We start from the raw sequence: 16,552 nt of genomic DNA, 5'->3' as shown, positions 1-16,552 counted from the left end.
ATTATTATTATTATTATTATTATTATTATTATTATTATTTCTTAAAGGCCCCGTTCGTCCTGCTCTCTCATTTTACTAGTTAAAATAGCCATTTCTGCATATTCCATCAACTTCCTCTGCCATTTCTCCTCCTTTGATGGAACTGTACCCTCCTTAAATTTCTGAACATACACCATTTGCTGTAGCTGCATATAAAAACATTTTTTCCCCCTGATCTCTAAGGACCTCTACGCTAGTTATTCCTAAGAGAAAGGCTCCCAGTCCTTTTCCAAAAGACCTTTTAAACAATGTTTTCTTATTTCATTGTATATCATCTCCCAGAAGCCCTTGGCCATTTTACATATCCAACACATATAAGGCACCTTCCTTCTCTTTACATTTCCAGCAGGTATCTGATTTGTACATTTTTGCTAACTTACTAGGTGTCAGGTACCATCTATATATCTTTTTCATAAAATTCTCTTTTAATGTATAACATGCTAGAAATTTTCAATCTTTTTCCATAATTTCTCCCACACACTGAACTTTGTATTATGTCCTAAATCCCTCGTACAATGTATCACAGCTGATTTTACCAGTTCATCCTTTCTCTCCCATTCTAGAGGTAACTTATACATTTTGAACTGCCTGTAAGCTCCCTTTCAAATTCGAAAATTTGATTCATAAATCCATTTCATTTGTCCTATCTGAAGGCTTCATTTAATTGATAATGTTGTAGGCAATCCATCACCCCCTTCCTGGTTTCTTCAGATTTCTTTAATTTTATCTCTTGCTCTGAAAAGTCCAAGAGATCTCTGTACATTGCCCAATGTTGTTCTGTATTCCATCTTTTCAGAGAAATTGCTAGTTTGGGTGAGAGCCATAAAGGTGTTTTCATTTCCAGGAGGTTTTTATATTTTTCCTATACCCTATAAAGGTTCTTTCTAACTGCATGGTTCATGCAACTCTTAGGTATTTTAGCTTTATCATACCATAGATATGCATACTGGCCAAAATTATTATCATGTCGCTCCAAGTCTAGCAACTGAATAGTCTTCAGTATTAACCACTCTTTCAACCAACAAAGTCATTGCAGCCACATAATAGAAACATAAGTCGGGCAGTAAGAATCCATTACTGTCTTTAATATTTCTCAAATCTCCCTGGACATCTGTGATGCTGGCACTCTCCCTCATTGCCCAAATGCCAAAGTCCATGTCTTTCACACTGTCTTTGGCTTTCCTCGGCATCACAAGTGAAATAAAAGGAAAGGAAATGTATCTCTCTCTCTGTGTGTGTGTGTGTGTGTGTGTGTGTGTGTTTGCATATATCCAGTTTCTGAATAAGCTAGTCTATTAAATCTGCAAGCTCCTCTGGACAGAGACCTGCCCCCCCCCCCCCCCAGCTCTTAGCTGTTACCAAATTATCTTTAGAAACAAATGCACAAATTCTTTTCCCCAAATACAAGTGCTTTTAATGGGATGAAGGAAATCTAGACTTTGAGTCACTGTGCATTTTATTACTGTACAACAAAGGAAACTGGACAGACACTTGTCTCCCCTTACCAAAAATAAATAAATTCGTGATTCTGACTATCAGAGAAATCTGGCAAAATTGCCTGGACTTCTGGAGATCTAATCCAATTTCACTGCTGAGCTTTGAATTCTAATGTAACCTGATGGGACTTGTTTTCCCATATCCAGGGAGGTGAAATTGAGGCTGGCAGAGAGATGTGTCCTTGGAGTTATTGGAAGGGGAAAGAGATTTAATTTGTTTTCTACACGTGCTTTATATTATGCTATAGCACAATTAGAATTCTAGCAATTTGTCCTGAATCCATTGTTCCTGGTGCTGGCAAAGTGCTCCTTGCAATCTTCTATAAATTCCTCCAACTAAGCCTCTTCATGCATCAGTTCCTTGCTCAGCCCAGTGCTGTTCTCAAACTCCTTCGTGGCTCTTCAGCTCTCTAGAATGATGAAGACACTCCTGATCTCCTGCCTCCTCTTGACCCTTCTGAATCCAGGTGAGCAGAACCACAGCTGCTGTGCTGTTCATCATGTTTCCAGGAAGGAACTAAGCGGGGGGTCAGCCATTAAAGCAGGATGAGGAAGGAACCAGGACTTGTGGTTCCTTTGAAAGGGAGAGGAATAAAGCACAAGGCCAAACAACAAAGGATCCTCATTCATAGATTGCTTGTTCCCAATATTTATATTTATTTTTATTTAACGAAACGCGTACGGAGAGGTGTGGTACCAGAGTCTGTCATGCTTGCTGTAGCTGATGGGAGCTGTATTGCAGCAACTTCAGGAGGGTCAAATATTTCCCCACCCCTGCCCTACAGATCTTCTCCCTCAGCCTGCAGGAGCCACCTGGGACAACCATTCTCTGGTGTGTCCAAGGCCTGCCCCCATCCACAGAGTTTAAGAACTACAGGGGAAATATATATAAGGAAGCATTGTGTAAATGAAAAATGGCCCATCTAGTCCAGCATTTTGTTCTTGCCATGGTGCCTGTGGAAAGCCAACAAGCTGGAGCAGAGTGCAACAGCTCCCTTTCTGTAGTTTCCAGAAACTGGTATTTAGAAGCATAGTGCCTCCACTGCTGAAGAAAGAATATTTCCACTGAGGACAGTAGCCAGCAACATACTCATCGTCCCCCATTAAGCCCTTGTTGAAGCCATTCATGTTGGTGGCACTCCCTGCCTGTTATGAGGTGGACATCATAGGAGGAACTGTCATGTTAATGTACCTTTATACAGACCTATTCCTCCCCCTGTCTGCAGTGGTATCTATGTTATGTGACACTTGTTGGAATCGAGGAGATCATTGCGAAAACCCCACAGATATGCCGTGTAGCTCGTTGAGAAACCAGTCCTGCATGACAGCACTTGGAGAAAGCAGTATATGTAAGTGAGAAGAACTTTAAACTTTTTGACCACCAAAACATAAACCCCCAGGGTCATGTTCTAAAGCCATATCTTAGCTACAAACCATGGGATATGGCTTTTTCACAAAGCAGTGTTTTAGATCCTGCACTGGATGTAGGAACCAGAGGGAAATTTAAGTCAGTTCATATTTAAAGGTGAGTTTACCTAATGGGCACTTTCCAAAACAATACGCAAAGCAAATCAAAGCCCTCCTTCAACATTTGCACTTCTCCCATTTTTGCAATTCTAGTTGTCCAGCCGTGTAACAAGTCCAAAAAATGCACATACTAAGGCAAGGTGTGCATATAAGACCCTACCTGCGCTCCAAATTTAAAGCAGTGCCACACTACTGGGAACAGTCATGGCTTCCCTCAAAGAATCCTGGGAACTATAGCCTGTTAAGAGTCCTTAGACCCCCTATTCCCCTCACAGAGCTATATTCTCAGAGTGGCTTAAGAGTCAATCATTTTTCACTGGGAACTGTCACTCTTCCATAGAAATAGTGTTACACACCCTTAACATCAAGGCGGCTTACAACAGGAAAGGATTTCCATGATTACAAGCATAAGAGCAGGGCAGTAGCTAGGGGGTGATGAGGAAGGCCCCAGCCAGGGGCGCTGGGAGGGGGGGCACAAAATGGGCTAAAAAATTGGTCCATAAATATGTCTATAAATAAAAATATTGATTATTGCCTCCTAAGAAAAGGTTTTAAATAGAGGGTCTTTATATGATATGTGGGGACCCTGTCTGTGGCTAGGGGGAGCAATTTGCCCATGGCTAGGGGGCACAATCTGGACAGTCCTGCCAGGGGTGCAAGATCACCTGGCTACGGCTCTACATAAGAGAAGTAGTCATAAACAATAAAACACATCAAAAAGTATACAACAAAATTGAACAATTTCCAAATAAATCATAAGAGCTAAAAATATAGAATACCGATTAGTATCAGTTACAGCAACAACAAAAAACAAGCAATACAGAAAACAAACTCAAGAGTTTGTTCAGCAGCCTCAGCTTTTGTAGTTGGAGTCAGTCAGTCAGGGTCCCACCTCCCAGGCCAAGTGAAAAAAGGCCTGCAAGGCAGCGAGCAGGTATGCCAGGACTCACAACCAAGATGGTCAACAAACCTCCTGTTCTCCCCATGCAAGGAGCCATGGCTGCTTAAAGCAGTATCACCCTGAAGATAGGGCCTAAAGGGGGTGGGTCACATTAAAATGTTGGTGAATTTTCATGAAGACTTTAAAAATGTAGGAAACTGATGTGAAAATGTGGAGACATGAACTTAAAACAAGAACTCAGGAAACTGAAACTGACAATTTCCCCCAATCTAACATGCTCCCTTTGTAAGCTCCACCACAGTCTCTCATCAGACCACTTTCCTGTGCTGCCATAAAGCTTATTGCATTGATGAATTTCTTCCCATTAAGCCTCCTGAACTGATCCTATTCAATGATGGGAGGGAAGTAGAAACTTCTGGAGGGTCAAAAATTCTCCATCCCTGCCTCACATTCAACAAATAGATAAAACTGGAGGTCTCTCTTTCCACTCCAGGCCGGGCCAGCCCAAGACATTTTGACACCTGAGGCAAACCCTGAAATGCTGCCCACCTGTCAGGCAGGGAAGAAGGGTGACTGAAGATTTACATCAGGAACAAGGGGGTGGGGGTGGGAATCTACACTGGCATTAAGTGGGCAACAAAGCTGGGAGGAGACCAGCAGCACCTCCTAATTGCCAAGAGGCCACTGCAGAGGCGGAATTGGGGGGGGGGGGGGCTGCCAAGAAGGAAGCTCTTGCACACCACAGATGCAAAGGCAATAGCAGCCTGAGGGGGGGTGATAAAATGGCACACCGCAGGGGGCAGCACTTATTGCGGGGCCTGGCCTGCAGAGTGCCCGAGCCACACACCTCTCCTGAAAGTGACACGGTGGCTTGGGTGCCTGCAGGCTCCGCGCCTGGGTAGATTGCCCCGCAGCCCCCCTGGGCAGATTGCCGCCCTGCCGCCCACTAGGCAGATCGCCCAGACTCCCAAGGAGGTAGCTCCACTGTTGCTCAGCAGGCAATCATCTCACCTTTCCTCATGGGAGGGCTGGTCTTGTCTCCAGGTCTAATTATTTCCTTCCAACTCTTTCTTTTATAGTTGGTCTGAAGACACCATTTGTGCTCAAGTCCTGCATGAATGCAGACATTTGCAATGCAGGCTATTCCAGTGTCTCCATATCATCATCTTTGTACGCCCACAGCAACATCTTATGCTACGAGTCAGATTTGTGCGACAGATTTGAACCTCCCAAAAGTAAGTATCATCATCAGGAAAGATTGTCTCCCAAACCTCAAGTAATGAGAGGTCAAAGAAAGACAAACAAGTTTTTGGCAGGCGTTTGGCAGGCATTTGTTTCTCGATTTTACAAATAGCCCTGAATCTGGCAGAACAGTTCCCAACTGCATTTAAAATGGTTTTGTCTTTTTGAGGGAAAAGAGGGTCAACCAAATAAGAGTCAGATGAATCAAGAAAAATGAAATGTGGATCTATTTAGTGGGGTATTTTTTTTGGCTTGTAGGTTATAGATAATGATGTGCCATGTAAAGGGAAAGTAAGCATTGAATATTAGGAAAGCTCAAATATTATGTCAAACAGAAGTTTCTTAGTTACAGGTAGGTAGCCGTGTTGGTCTGCCGGAATTGAAACAAAATAAAAAAAATTCCTTCCAGTAGCACTTTAGAGACCAGCTAAGTTTGTTATTGGTATGAGCTTTTGTGTGCGTGCACACTTCTTCAGATAATATATTGTCCATTTTGGAAGTATAACCTGACTCTGCTATTCAGCGGAGGGAAGTTGTTTATGATGATGATGATGATGAATTATACACAACCCTATACCCAAAGGTCTCAGGGTGGTTCACAGAAAAGATCACAATATATATATAATCAGAATTTTAAAATAACCAATAACACACGCCAGAAAAGAGCCACATTTTAAAAGTATATAGGATGTCAAGCAGATGAACCGAAGGTTAAAAAGGAACGTTTTTGCCTGGTGCCTAAAGGAGACATTCCACAGACAAGGATCCACTGCAGAGAAGGATGATGTGCACCAAGTACAGACACAGGCCTGTATCCTTTTCAAACTAGAGACTAGCTGGGGTTAGGATTTGAACCAAGAACCCCAAAGTTTGAAGCTATGCTGGGCTGGAGCCTGGCTTAGTGAGCTACCATGAATTGAATAGTGAGGCCTCCTCAGGTGCACAGCAAGATAGGAATAAGAGCACACCAGGCAGTGCAAACTGGTAAGGCAGTATGATACCTCTGGATTAGCCAGGCTGTTCTATAAATATCAGGAATGTGGGGTCCTGCCTTTGCCAAAAATAGAGTGCATTCTAAGAGGATATCTACATTATTTAATAACATAGCATTGTAAAAGGGGGAAAAAATGCTGAGAGAACAAAACCAAAAACCATGTTTAAATAACAAGATTACTTGAACAACATGCATCATCCATTAGCAAAAATTATAAGGGAGCTTCACAGTTTTACCTCATTCCTAGAAACACCCCTGGCATGTCACAGTCCCTCTCCTGCAGCAGCTTCTGATATTTACAACCCTATTCCTTCCTCCAAAGAGCCCTCATGCTCTCCATTTTAGCCTCAAACACCCGTGTAAAATAAGTCAGGCTAAGGGGCAGTGTCTGGCCCCAGGTCACCCAGCAAGGGTCATGGCTCAAGGACAGATTTGACCTCTGGTCTCCTCCCACCCTTGTTCCTGATGTAGATGTTCACATTCCCTTGTTCCTAATGTAGACCTTCACTCACCCCTCCTTCCTTGGTGGGAGGAGGCACCATTTTGTGGTCGCCTTAGCATTCCCAACACCCTGGTGTATGCTTTTATTGTAAACACTACAACAACATTAGGACAAGGAATTCTGAGAGTGGTAGTTTATTAAGGGTGCTGAGAGTTGATAGGAAAACCCCTATCCCCCTCACAGAGCTACCATTTAGCAATCAATCCCCACATAGTAGCTCTTATTAGTTAGCATTCTTTGTTAGGTGAAATTATAATTTTATCTAGAATTAAGCCCATCTTTTTCCAGAATAGGTTTTTTTAAAAAAAAAATCAGAAAACTGTTGAGAGTTTTATTTTTCTTCCCCTCTCTAAGAAAGAGGGCCATTTTGTAAAATTTTGTCACCAGTTTGTGTGTATCTGTAGCTACCATTTCGTCGCTCAGAATGCCCTCCAATGGTGCTCAGTGCTAAGCCCAATTGCTTTAAGTGGTATACCTGTGCTTGAAATGTATGCTGTGAATGTGGCCCCAGTCAGAAATCTCTTGCCCCATGCCTTAATGTAGCCCTGAATGTATGAAGCATGGCTGAAGCACTTTTCTTGGAGAAGTGCTGGGAACTGGTACACATCCCTCTTTGATGGGGCAGCACAACTCCTACCCCTCACATACAGCCAGATGTGGTTTGCATCTGCAGACGAAATACATTGAGTGGACCCTGACTAACAGCAACATTGGGGTGGTGATTGTTTTACAGTGCCTGCGCGTGAGAAGAGGGAGCCCAATGGACTGAAGTGCCCAAGTTGCATCTCCCTCTCGTCACTTGATTGCGTGGCTGAGAATACCATCGACTGCATAAATGAGGAGGATCAGTGCTTCTACTTTGCCGCTTACATCGACTATGTGGATGACTGCCAATCCAGTGAGTCTTGTGTAATGGCTAAGGCCCATCTGCACTATGTATTTAAAGCAGTTTCATGCCACTTTGAACATTCATGGCTTCCCCCCAAATGCTGGGATACTTAGCTTATGAAGGGTGCTGAAAGTTATTAGGAGACCCACGATGCCCTCACCGAGTGTCAGGGATGGGCAGGAGCCCAAGGAGGGGGGATGTGTGGGCAGGGAGGTGGGCGGAGGAGGAGGAGGATACAGGGGAAGGGGCTAATGATTTCTAGGGTTCTGTGCCACCCATGTATCGTTCCAATTTTAGTATATGTGCTGCCGAAGCGAGCACCCCATGAGGCTGCTCTTGGAGGAGTTAGGAGGAGGGGACCAGGAGATGGGGGAGGCTGCAGAAGAGCTGCAGGAGGTCTCCTTTTTTCTTCCCACTCACCCAAGGAGTTTGAAGAGCCTTTCGTGCTCCTAGAGAGAGTCATATAGCTTTGGAAATCTCGGGATCCCTCCTCCAATTGTCCCGTGCATAAAAAGGAAAGGTTGGAGTGCTTTTCCATTTTCACCCAGAACGGAAAACGGCTCTTTTTCAGAAAAAGGTTGCCCACCCTTCTGTCTGAGGGAGAGGTTTTGGATTAAAAAAACATGTTGTTGTTGTTTTCCAACAGGGGAAACCCACCTGATGGCGGCTATCCGAGGCTGTGCAACAAATAATACGTGTGACTACGTTAAGGGGTTAAGGGAGAATTATTTTGATTACGTAGGAATTATGATCAGTGAAGCAGAGTGCACCAAAGCAATGGACAACAATGCCAATGAGCTGTAGCTGAGGGAAGGCAAACCACCACCACCCAGAAAAACCCACCATTTATGGAAATTGGCGGCCTAGTGGTTGAAGCAGGGATGGTCTCAGCCTGAGGACGCCCAGGCTTTCTTTCCAGAAATCTAGAAGCTCCCCCTCAAGGACAGGCTGTATTTGACTTTCATGTTCAAAATAAATATATATGGCAAATAATGTGTTTTGTATTATTTTACCAAATGCAACAATTGTTGGGGGAAATAATAGTGCTTGGGGATGGGAGATATGTTTCGCAGGGGTGAAATCCAAGGTCAGACTTCCATGTCCAATTTTAACCTAACCCAGAAATAGTACCTTGGTTTAAGAACTTTGCTTCAGGATGAGAACAGAAATCGTGCAGCGGTGGCGCAGCAGCAGCTGAAGGCCCCATTAGTTAAAGTGGTGCTTCAGGTTAAGAACAGTTTCAGGTTAAGAACAGACCTCCAGAACGAATTAAGTTCTTAACCCGAGGTACCACTGCACTACCTGCACCCCAGTCCCCTAGGCCCTGTGGAGGGGCAGGCAGTGGCTGCATTTGGCCCCCAGGTCAGCGGTTCCCCACTCCTGGTATAGATTACTCAAGGCCTCCATAGTTTCCCAATTTTCTCTCTCCTTTTTCTTCCCTTACTCAGCCAAATGAACAGCTTGGTGATTTTAGAAAGAAATTGTGAAACCATGTTTCTTCAGCAGGTACATTGCGAATCCCCTCATCTTCAGCATGTACATTGGGTGAGCACCACTTTGAGGAAATCTTTTTGGCTAATGTTAGCTTTCCCACAAGCTTCAATTGGCACAGCTTCCATCAGCCTGCTGAACCAGTCCAGCTGTTCCAGAACCCTGTTGTTGCAATGGCCAGCAAGATGCCGGTGCAAAGCCTCAAAGCAGGACTGGACAGCAACACCAGTTGTCCCCATCCCGTCCCATCCCGTCCCCCCACTTGTCATTCCCACAAACTGACATTCACAGGAATACTGTCTCCAACACTTAAGGAAGAACATGGCCAAACTGGTTAGTAGGCATTGTTAGCCTTATCCTCCATTATTTTCTTCTAATCCTCAATCAAACACATCCACGTTGCTGCCCATCTTTACTTCCTGAGAGCAAATTCCAGAGTTTAACTATGTGCTATTTCGAACAGTACAGTGGCCACTTGGGTTGTGTTACCTTCGGGTAATGCAACTTTCGGGTGGTGGACGCAGCAAACCTGGAAGTAGGGTTGCCATTCATGCACATGCAGAAGCGCTCTGCGCACCTTGTGCATGCGCAGAAGTGCTCCACGGTGCCGCACACATGTGCAGAACAGGCGCCTCCGGTTACGAAGATTTCAGGATACGGCCAGGCCTCCGGTACAAATCCTGTTCGTAAGCAGAGGTACCACTATACTTTCTTCCATCTTTCTCGAATCTTCCAACATACACTGTCATTGGCTGCCTACAAATTCTAGTATTGTGAGAAAGGAATAACAGCTTTTCTCTGTCCTGTTGCACTAAAGGCTTCCGTGAATTGAAAGCTGACTAAACCTCTGATGTGTAGGGAGCTACAAGAATTGGCCCCAATCAAAAGATCTCACTGCCTGAGGTGTAGCATAAGGGTTTGTGCATTCCTCAAGGCACTTTTGGCTTACATTGCTCAGGAATCAGTGGAAATAAACATAAGCACCTTGAATGTGACCTGGCAGCAAATTGGCAACCAGTGCCACTGTCTCAGCAATAGAGTGACACGTAGCCAGTAGCCTGCTGCTATGAGCACTCTGGCTGTTGTGTTCTGCAATAGCTGCAGCTTCTGGACCTGATACAAAGACAGCCCCACTGCATGCTGGCATAATCAAGTCTTGAAGTTACCAGTGCATGAACCCCTGTGTCCAGGCTGCCAAGCAATTGACCTATCTTCAAGACACAGAAATCACTCATTCATAAGGCTTCCAATTTTTCATGGTTCAAGCTCAGTTTGTTGGCTGTCATGCACCATGGCATCCAAGCACCAATCCAGAGTTTCACTCCAAAACTCCAATTGACTCTTCCCAACAGCTTCATATTGATGTTCAAGAGCCACTGCATACCCTCCAACATTCCTCAGATGAAAACATGGACATTTCTCACTCCCCACAAGTGACACACACCCCATTTTGGTCCCCCACCCCATGCCCCCACACAGCATTTTCTATCAGAAGAATGGCAAGTTCCACAGCCACATCACGAACAGAACACAGCATGTATATCCTCCACTGACCTGAGAATACCCCATAATCCCAGTTTTATTTTATTTCATGTTTGGTACATTTACAAAAAGAAAAGAATGCACCAATAAATATTTTTTTGAAAGTGGCAAGATTAGACACAAACATAAAATATTTTGGGGGGAGAAGGGAAATCTAGACTCATTGCAATCCCCCTCAATGCCGCCCAGGGAGACTTTGCCCTCTGCCTACCCCTCAGATCCAATGCATTATGTGGGGAAGGGCCTCAGTTGTAGCAGCCTCTCCTCCTTTACCTTTGCCATCTCTGCATATAATAATAATAATAATTTAATAATAAATATATTATTTATACCCCGTCCATTTGGCTGGGTTTCCCCAGCCACTCTGGGTGGCTTCCAGCAGATTATTAAAATACAATTCTGAGGCTTTCACCATTCATTCTTCTTTTCAGGGTATTCTCACAACTTTCCACCTCTGAGCATAGAGATCCTTTTCCACTGTACCTGCATACATGAATACAGCTGCATACATAAACAGACTTTGGAATTTTGCTGACCAACAACACCTGCCAGAAGGGTTCTGGACTCTTGGAAAAGTCAGTTTGATCCCCCCCCCCATTATATATCATGCCCCAAAGACCTTAGCCTTCCTACAGGTCTACCACATGTGACAGAATGACCCCTTGCAATTCTTAAATTTCCAACATTTTTTTTGGTACATTCTTATATATTCAATCTAAGCTCTTTAGAGTTAAATAACATCGATACATCACCTTATAATAATTAACTCTTATAAAATGAAGAAGAAAATGGTGAAGGAAGATGACATGAGCCCAATGTCACTCTCCCCACCCCCTCCATTGTGATTATCAACATCTGGGAGTTCCATTCCTCTTAGAAGAAACAATGTGAAGAATCTAAGCTGACAGTAAATTATATAGCAACAATATATATTACACAAATATATACATAATACTAACACTGCACCAAGAAAACTCTCCCAGGACATCTGTGATGCTGCCACTCTCCCTCTCGCATTGTCCAAATGCCAAATCCACATCATTCACACTGTCTTTGACTTTAATCAGCATCACAAGTGAAACAAAAGCAAAGGACATGGAGCTGTGCTTGTGTATATCCAACCCCAGTAAAAGACAGTCCCTTAAATCTGCAATCTCCTCTGGACACAGACCTGCAATCCCCCCCACCTGCTCTTAACTCTGTTGTTGTTTAGTCGTGTCCGACTCTTTGTGACCCCCTGGACCAGAGCACCCCAGGCACTCCTGTCATCCACTGCCTCCCACAGTTTGTTCAAATTCATGTTCATAGCTTTGAGAACACTGTACAACCATCTCGTCATCTGTCGTACCCTTCTCCTTGTGCCCTCAAGCTTTCCCAGCATCAGGATCTTTTCCAGGGAGTCTTCTCTTCTCGTGAGGTGGCCAAAGTATTGGAGCCTCAGCTTCATGATCTGTCCTTCCAGTGAGAACTCAGGGCTGATTTCTTCAGAATGGATAGGTTTGATCTTTTTGCAGTCCATGGGACTCTCTTAACTCTAACCAACTTATTTTAAAGAGCAAGTTGACCAATTCTGTACCCCAAACAAGTGCATTTAATGGGACAGAGGAAATCTAGATCATGAGTAACTGTGCATTTTATTACTGTACAACAAAGGAAACTGGACAGACACTTGTCTCCCCTTACCAAAAATAAATAAATTCGTGATTCTGATTATAAGAGAAATCTGGCAAAATTGCCTGGACTTCTGGAAATCTAATCCAATTTCACTGCTGAGCTTTGAATTCTGGGGTCACCTGATGGGGCTTCACTTCCTGGGTGGTGAAATTGAGGGTGCCACAGGTTAAAGGGGGGAAATGTCCTTGGAGCTCTTGGAAGGGGGGAGAGATTGATTTACCCCAAATGCAACTGAATTTAATGGGAATGAGGGGATCCGGGTCACTGTGCATTTTATTACTGTACCACAAGGGAAACTGTGGACAGACATTTGTCCCCCTTTCAAAAAAGTTCATACTCTCAGGGAAACTGCCTTGGCTTCCAGAAACCTAATCCAATTTCAGTGCTGTAACCTGATGGGACTCGTTTCCCCACATCCAGGATGGTGAAATCGGCACTGGCACAGATTAGGAGGGACGTGTCCTTGGAGTTATTGGAAGGGGGAAGAGATTCAATTGGTTTTCAACACTGTGCTTTAAATAAGTATACCATGATTAGACTTCTAAAAATTTGTGACACTGTCCTGAACCCATTGTTCCTGGGTGCTGTCAAAGTGATTCTTGCAATCTTCTATAATTAAGCCTTATCATGCATCAGTTCCTTGCTTGGCCCAGTGCTGTTCTCAAACTCCTTCGTGGCTCTTCAGCTCTCTAGAATGATGAAGACACTCCTGATCTCCTGCCTCCTCTTGGCCCTTCTTCCTCCAGGGGAGCAGAACCACAGCTGCTGGGCTGTTCATCCTGTTTCCAGGAAGGAACTAAGTGGGGGGTCAGCCATTAAAGCAGGAGAAGAAAGGAACAAGGACTTGTGGTTCCTTTGAAAGGGATAGGAATAAAGCATATGGCCAAGCTACAAGGGATCCTCAATCATAGATAGTTTCTTCCCAATGTTTATACAGTGGTGCCCCGCAAGACGAATGCCTTGCAAGACGAAAAACTCGCTAGATGAAAGAGTTTTCCGTTTTTTGAGTCGTTCCGCAAGACGAATTTCCCTATGGGCTTGCTTCGCAAGACGAAACGTCTTGCGAGTTCTTGTGAGTTTGTTTCCTTTTTCTTAAAGCCACTAAGCCATTAATAGCCGCTAAGCCGCTAAGCCGTTAATAGCCGCTAAGCCGCTAAGAGCAGCTAAGCCGCTAATAGCTGTGCTTCGCAAGACGAAAAAACCGCAAGACGAAGAGACTCGCGGAACGGATTAATTTCGTCTTGTGAGGCACAATTGTATTTGGTTTTTTTAACCGAATACATACTGAGAGGTGCAGTATCCCCAAGTCCATTGGGGGAGCAATGGGGGCAGTTGCCCACTCTTGGATAAACCTGAATCCTAGGTCTGATCTACAACAAAGAGTATGTTTCTTGAACTTCTTTCCTGTTTGCTTGCCTCATCGTCCACTCAAATTCTGCCCCTTCTTCCTGAAACTTTGTTCTCAATATTAAATCTTTATTTTACCAAATGCATACAGAGGTGTGGCATCCCCAAGTACATTGGGGGAGCAAATGAGGCAGTACTTCACTCTTCAATAAACCAGAGTCCTAGCTTAAATTTAAAGCAGTGGTGTCCAAACTTTTTTCAAAGAGGGCCAGATTTGATGAAGAGAAAAGCTGTGGGGGCCGACCAAAGGGCCCACCAAAGTTGTTGAGCATTTTTTAGGACTGAAGTTGTTGAGGTTTTTTCAGGATTATACCCCAGGAAAATAAACTGCCACAGGGGCCGGATTAAACCGACCGGTGGGCCCCTGAAATGGACTTTGGCCATGCCTGATTTAAAGCAAAGAGTAAGTTGCTTACATTTGTAGAAACTTATGATAGGATAGGATACAATGTATAGGCACAAATCTTCTCATATTTCAGAGCGGAATTATCCTGCCCCCCCCCAAGCAATCTTTTAGTTTGCTGGTGTTACACAGGACCCCAATCTCTGAGTGGAGTCAGGTTCCAGGGGTACCAGATGTGCTTACCAGAGTCTGTCATGTTTGCTGGTGCTGATGGGAGTTGTAGTACAACAACTTCGGGAGGGTTAAAGGTTACCCCACACCTTCTCTACTGGTCCTCTCCCTCAGACTGCAGGAGCCATCTTCGACAATCATTCTCTGGTCTATGCAAGGCCCACCCCCATTCACAGAGTTTAAGAACTACAGAAGGAATATATACTAGTTTCCAGAAACTAGTATTCAAATAGTGCCTCCAATGTTGCAGAAAAAATATATCAATTGAGGATGGTAAACATGAATTTATGCAATCCGCTTTTGAAGCTATCTAAATCGGTGGCCTTTACTGTCTCTCGTAAGATGGAGTTTGTAGCAGAAAGTGTTGTGTTCATGTACCTTGACGCAGACCTATTCCTCCTACACAGTTACTAAAGTTTTCTAAACCCATTTTCCCCTGTCTGCAGTGGCATCTCTGACATGTGAGTCTTGTTGGAATGAAGGAAAAGATTGCAAAAATGCCACCACTGAGGAGTGTGACAAGTCCAGTGATCAGTCCTGCATGTCTGCCCTTGCAGTTGGCAAAGTGTGTAAGTAAGAAGAACTTTCAGCCTCTTTGATCACCAAAACGTAAACCCCCAGACTCACTTTCTAAAGCCATATCTTAGCCACAAGCCACGGAACATGACTTTTCATAAAGTAGTGTTCTAGGTTCTGCATTGCCTGTAGAAGCAAGGAAGAAATTCAAGTCAGTTCATATTTAAAGGTGTGTTTACTCAACTGGCAGAGCAAAACAAAGCCATCCTTCAGAATCTGCCCTTCTCCCATTTTTGCAATTCAGTTGTCCAACCATGTAATCAATAGACAAATGCAAATACTAGGAGCGTAAAGTGTGCATATAGGAACCTACAACAAATGAAGCAACAGTCACCTAATACATAAGAAGAGCTAAAAATAAAGATAGAAAAGAAGCCAAACAATAGTCAGTAACAGCAACAATAGAAGCCAAACAATACCCCAAACCAAGTTTCCGTTCAGCAGCCTCAGCTTTTGTAGTTGGAGTCAGTCTGTCAGTTTCCCATCTCCCAGGCCAAGTGAAAAATGACCTGCAAGGCAGAGAGCTAGTCTGCCAGGATTCACAGCCAATATGGTCAACAAATATCCCACACACACCCCGCCCCCACGGCGGAAACCATGACTGCTTAAATCAGTATGACCCTGCACATAGGGCCTAAGAGTGAAAATAACATTCACACTAAATGTTGATGGGGGGGGGGGGAGTTGGAAACTGATATGAAAATGTGGAGAAATGAACTTTAAATAAGAAACAAAGAGAAACTGACACTGACATATTGCCCCTTCCTATTTGCCTGTGGTACATGCTCCCTTTATGAACTCCAGCATCAACTCTCATTGGTCCAGTTACAGGGTGGATTTGATTTAAATCACAATTTAAATCACTAGTCAGTAAATCTTGATTTAAAACATTTTTTTACATAAAGATTCATTCTTGCTGGTGTAATCTTAATATTTACAACTAGATGAAGGTTTCGTTTTTGGAATAATAAATTTTCAGAGTAGTTTTTAAATTTATATAAAAAATTACTGATTTGGTTATACTATTAGAAAAACATTGACAGATAATTATAAAAAAAATTTGAGGTTTATTAACTGTTTATATTTGGACTTCTTTTCTGCTATACTTTATTGGAAGGAGAAAAATAATCATTTCATTAATAACAATTTAAACAATTTATTTAACTAAAACAATAACATTATAGCATATGTATCCATGTTTGTTAACTGATGTGATTAAATGATTTTTTTTAGAAAAACCTTAGAGGGAGTTATAGCACACATGAAAAGCTTAAAACAAATCCTTATTTCCTGATAAGTATAGTCGTTGGACTATAATGTAACTTAAATAGAAAACTATCTTTGGGGGGGGGGGAATCCTCCAAAGGCATTTTTAAAAAACCAATTTAAATTTTAAAAAATCTGATTTAAATAAAAAAATTCTGATTTAAATTTAAAAATCTGATTATTTTGATTTTTAAAATTTATTTATATCCACTCTCGTCAGCCACAAAACTTATTTCATTGATGAATTCCTTCCCATGAAACCTCCTGAACTGGTCCCACTCAATAAGGAGAAGGGTGGTAGAAACCTCTGGACAGCCAAAGGTTCTCCATTCCTGACTCACATTCAACAAATAGATAAAACTGGAGAGCTCTCTTTCCGCTCCAAGCAGGCCTGCTCAACACAATTGGATACCTGAATCAAACCATGAAATG

At 43.2% G+C, this 16,552-nt stretch overlaps 1 protein-coding gene across 1 annotated transcript in view; it reads left to right on the top strand.

Annotated features, from left to right (window-relative positions):
- LOC308483125 (phospholipase A2 inhibitor NAI-like) overlaps positions 1–8,394 on the top strand; it is a gene marked incomplete at its 3' end in the record, with an annotated part of 99,619 nt that extends 91,225 nt beyond the window's left edge. Inside the window, exons 6-8 of the mRNA XM_081016711.1 lie at positions 5,043–5,198; positions 7,435–7,599; positions 8,237–8,394. Coding sequence (XP_080872837.1) covers positions 5,043–5,198; positions 7,435–7,599; positions 8,237–8,394 — 479 coding nt within the window. The remainder of the gene's footprint in view (positions 1–5,042; positions 5,199–7,434; positions 7,600–8,236) is intronic.
- Positions 8,395–16,552: the final 8,158 nt, after the last annotated feature.

Source organism: Podarcis pityusensis (genome assembly GCF_964106645.2).
Source record: "Podarcis pityusensis genome assembly, chromosome: 8".
Taxonomy (NCBI): Eukaryota; Metazoa; Chordata; class Lepidosauria; order Squamata; family Lacertidae; genus Podarcis; species Podarcis pityusensis.
The sequence above is the reverse complement of the archived record's forward strand: the minus strand, read 5'-3'. Positions and strand labels throughout refer to the sequence as shown.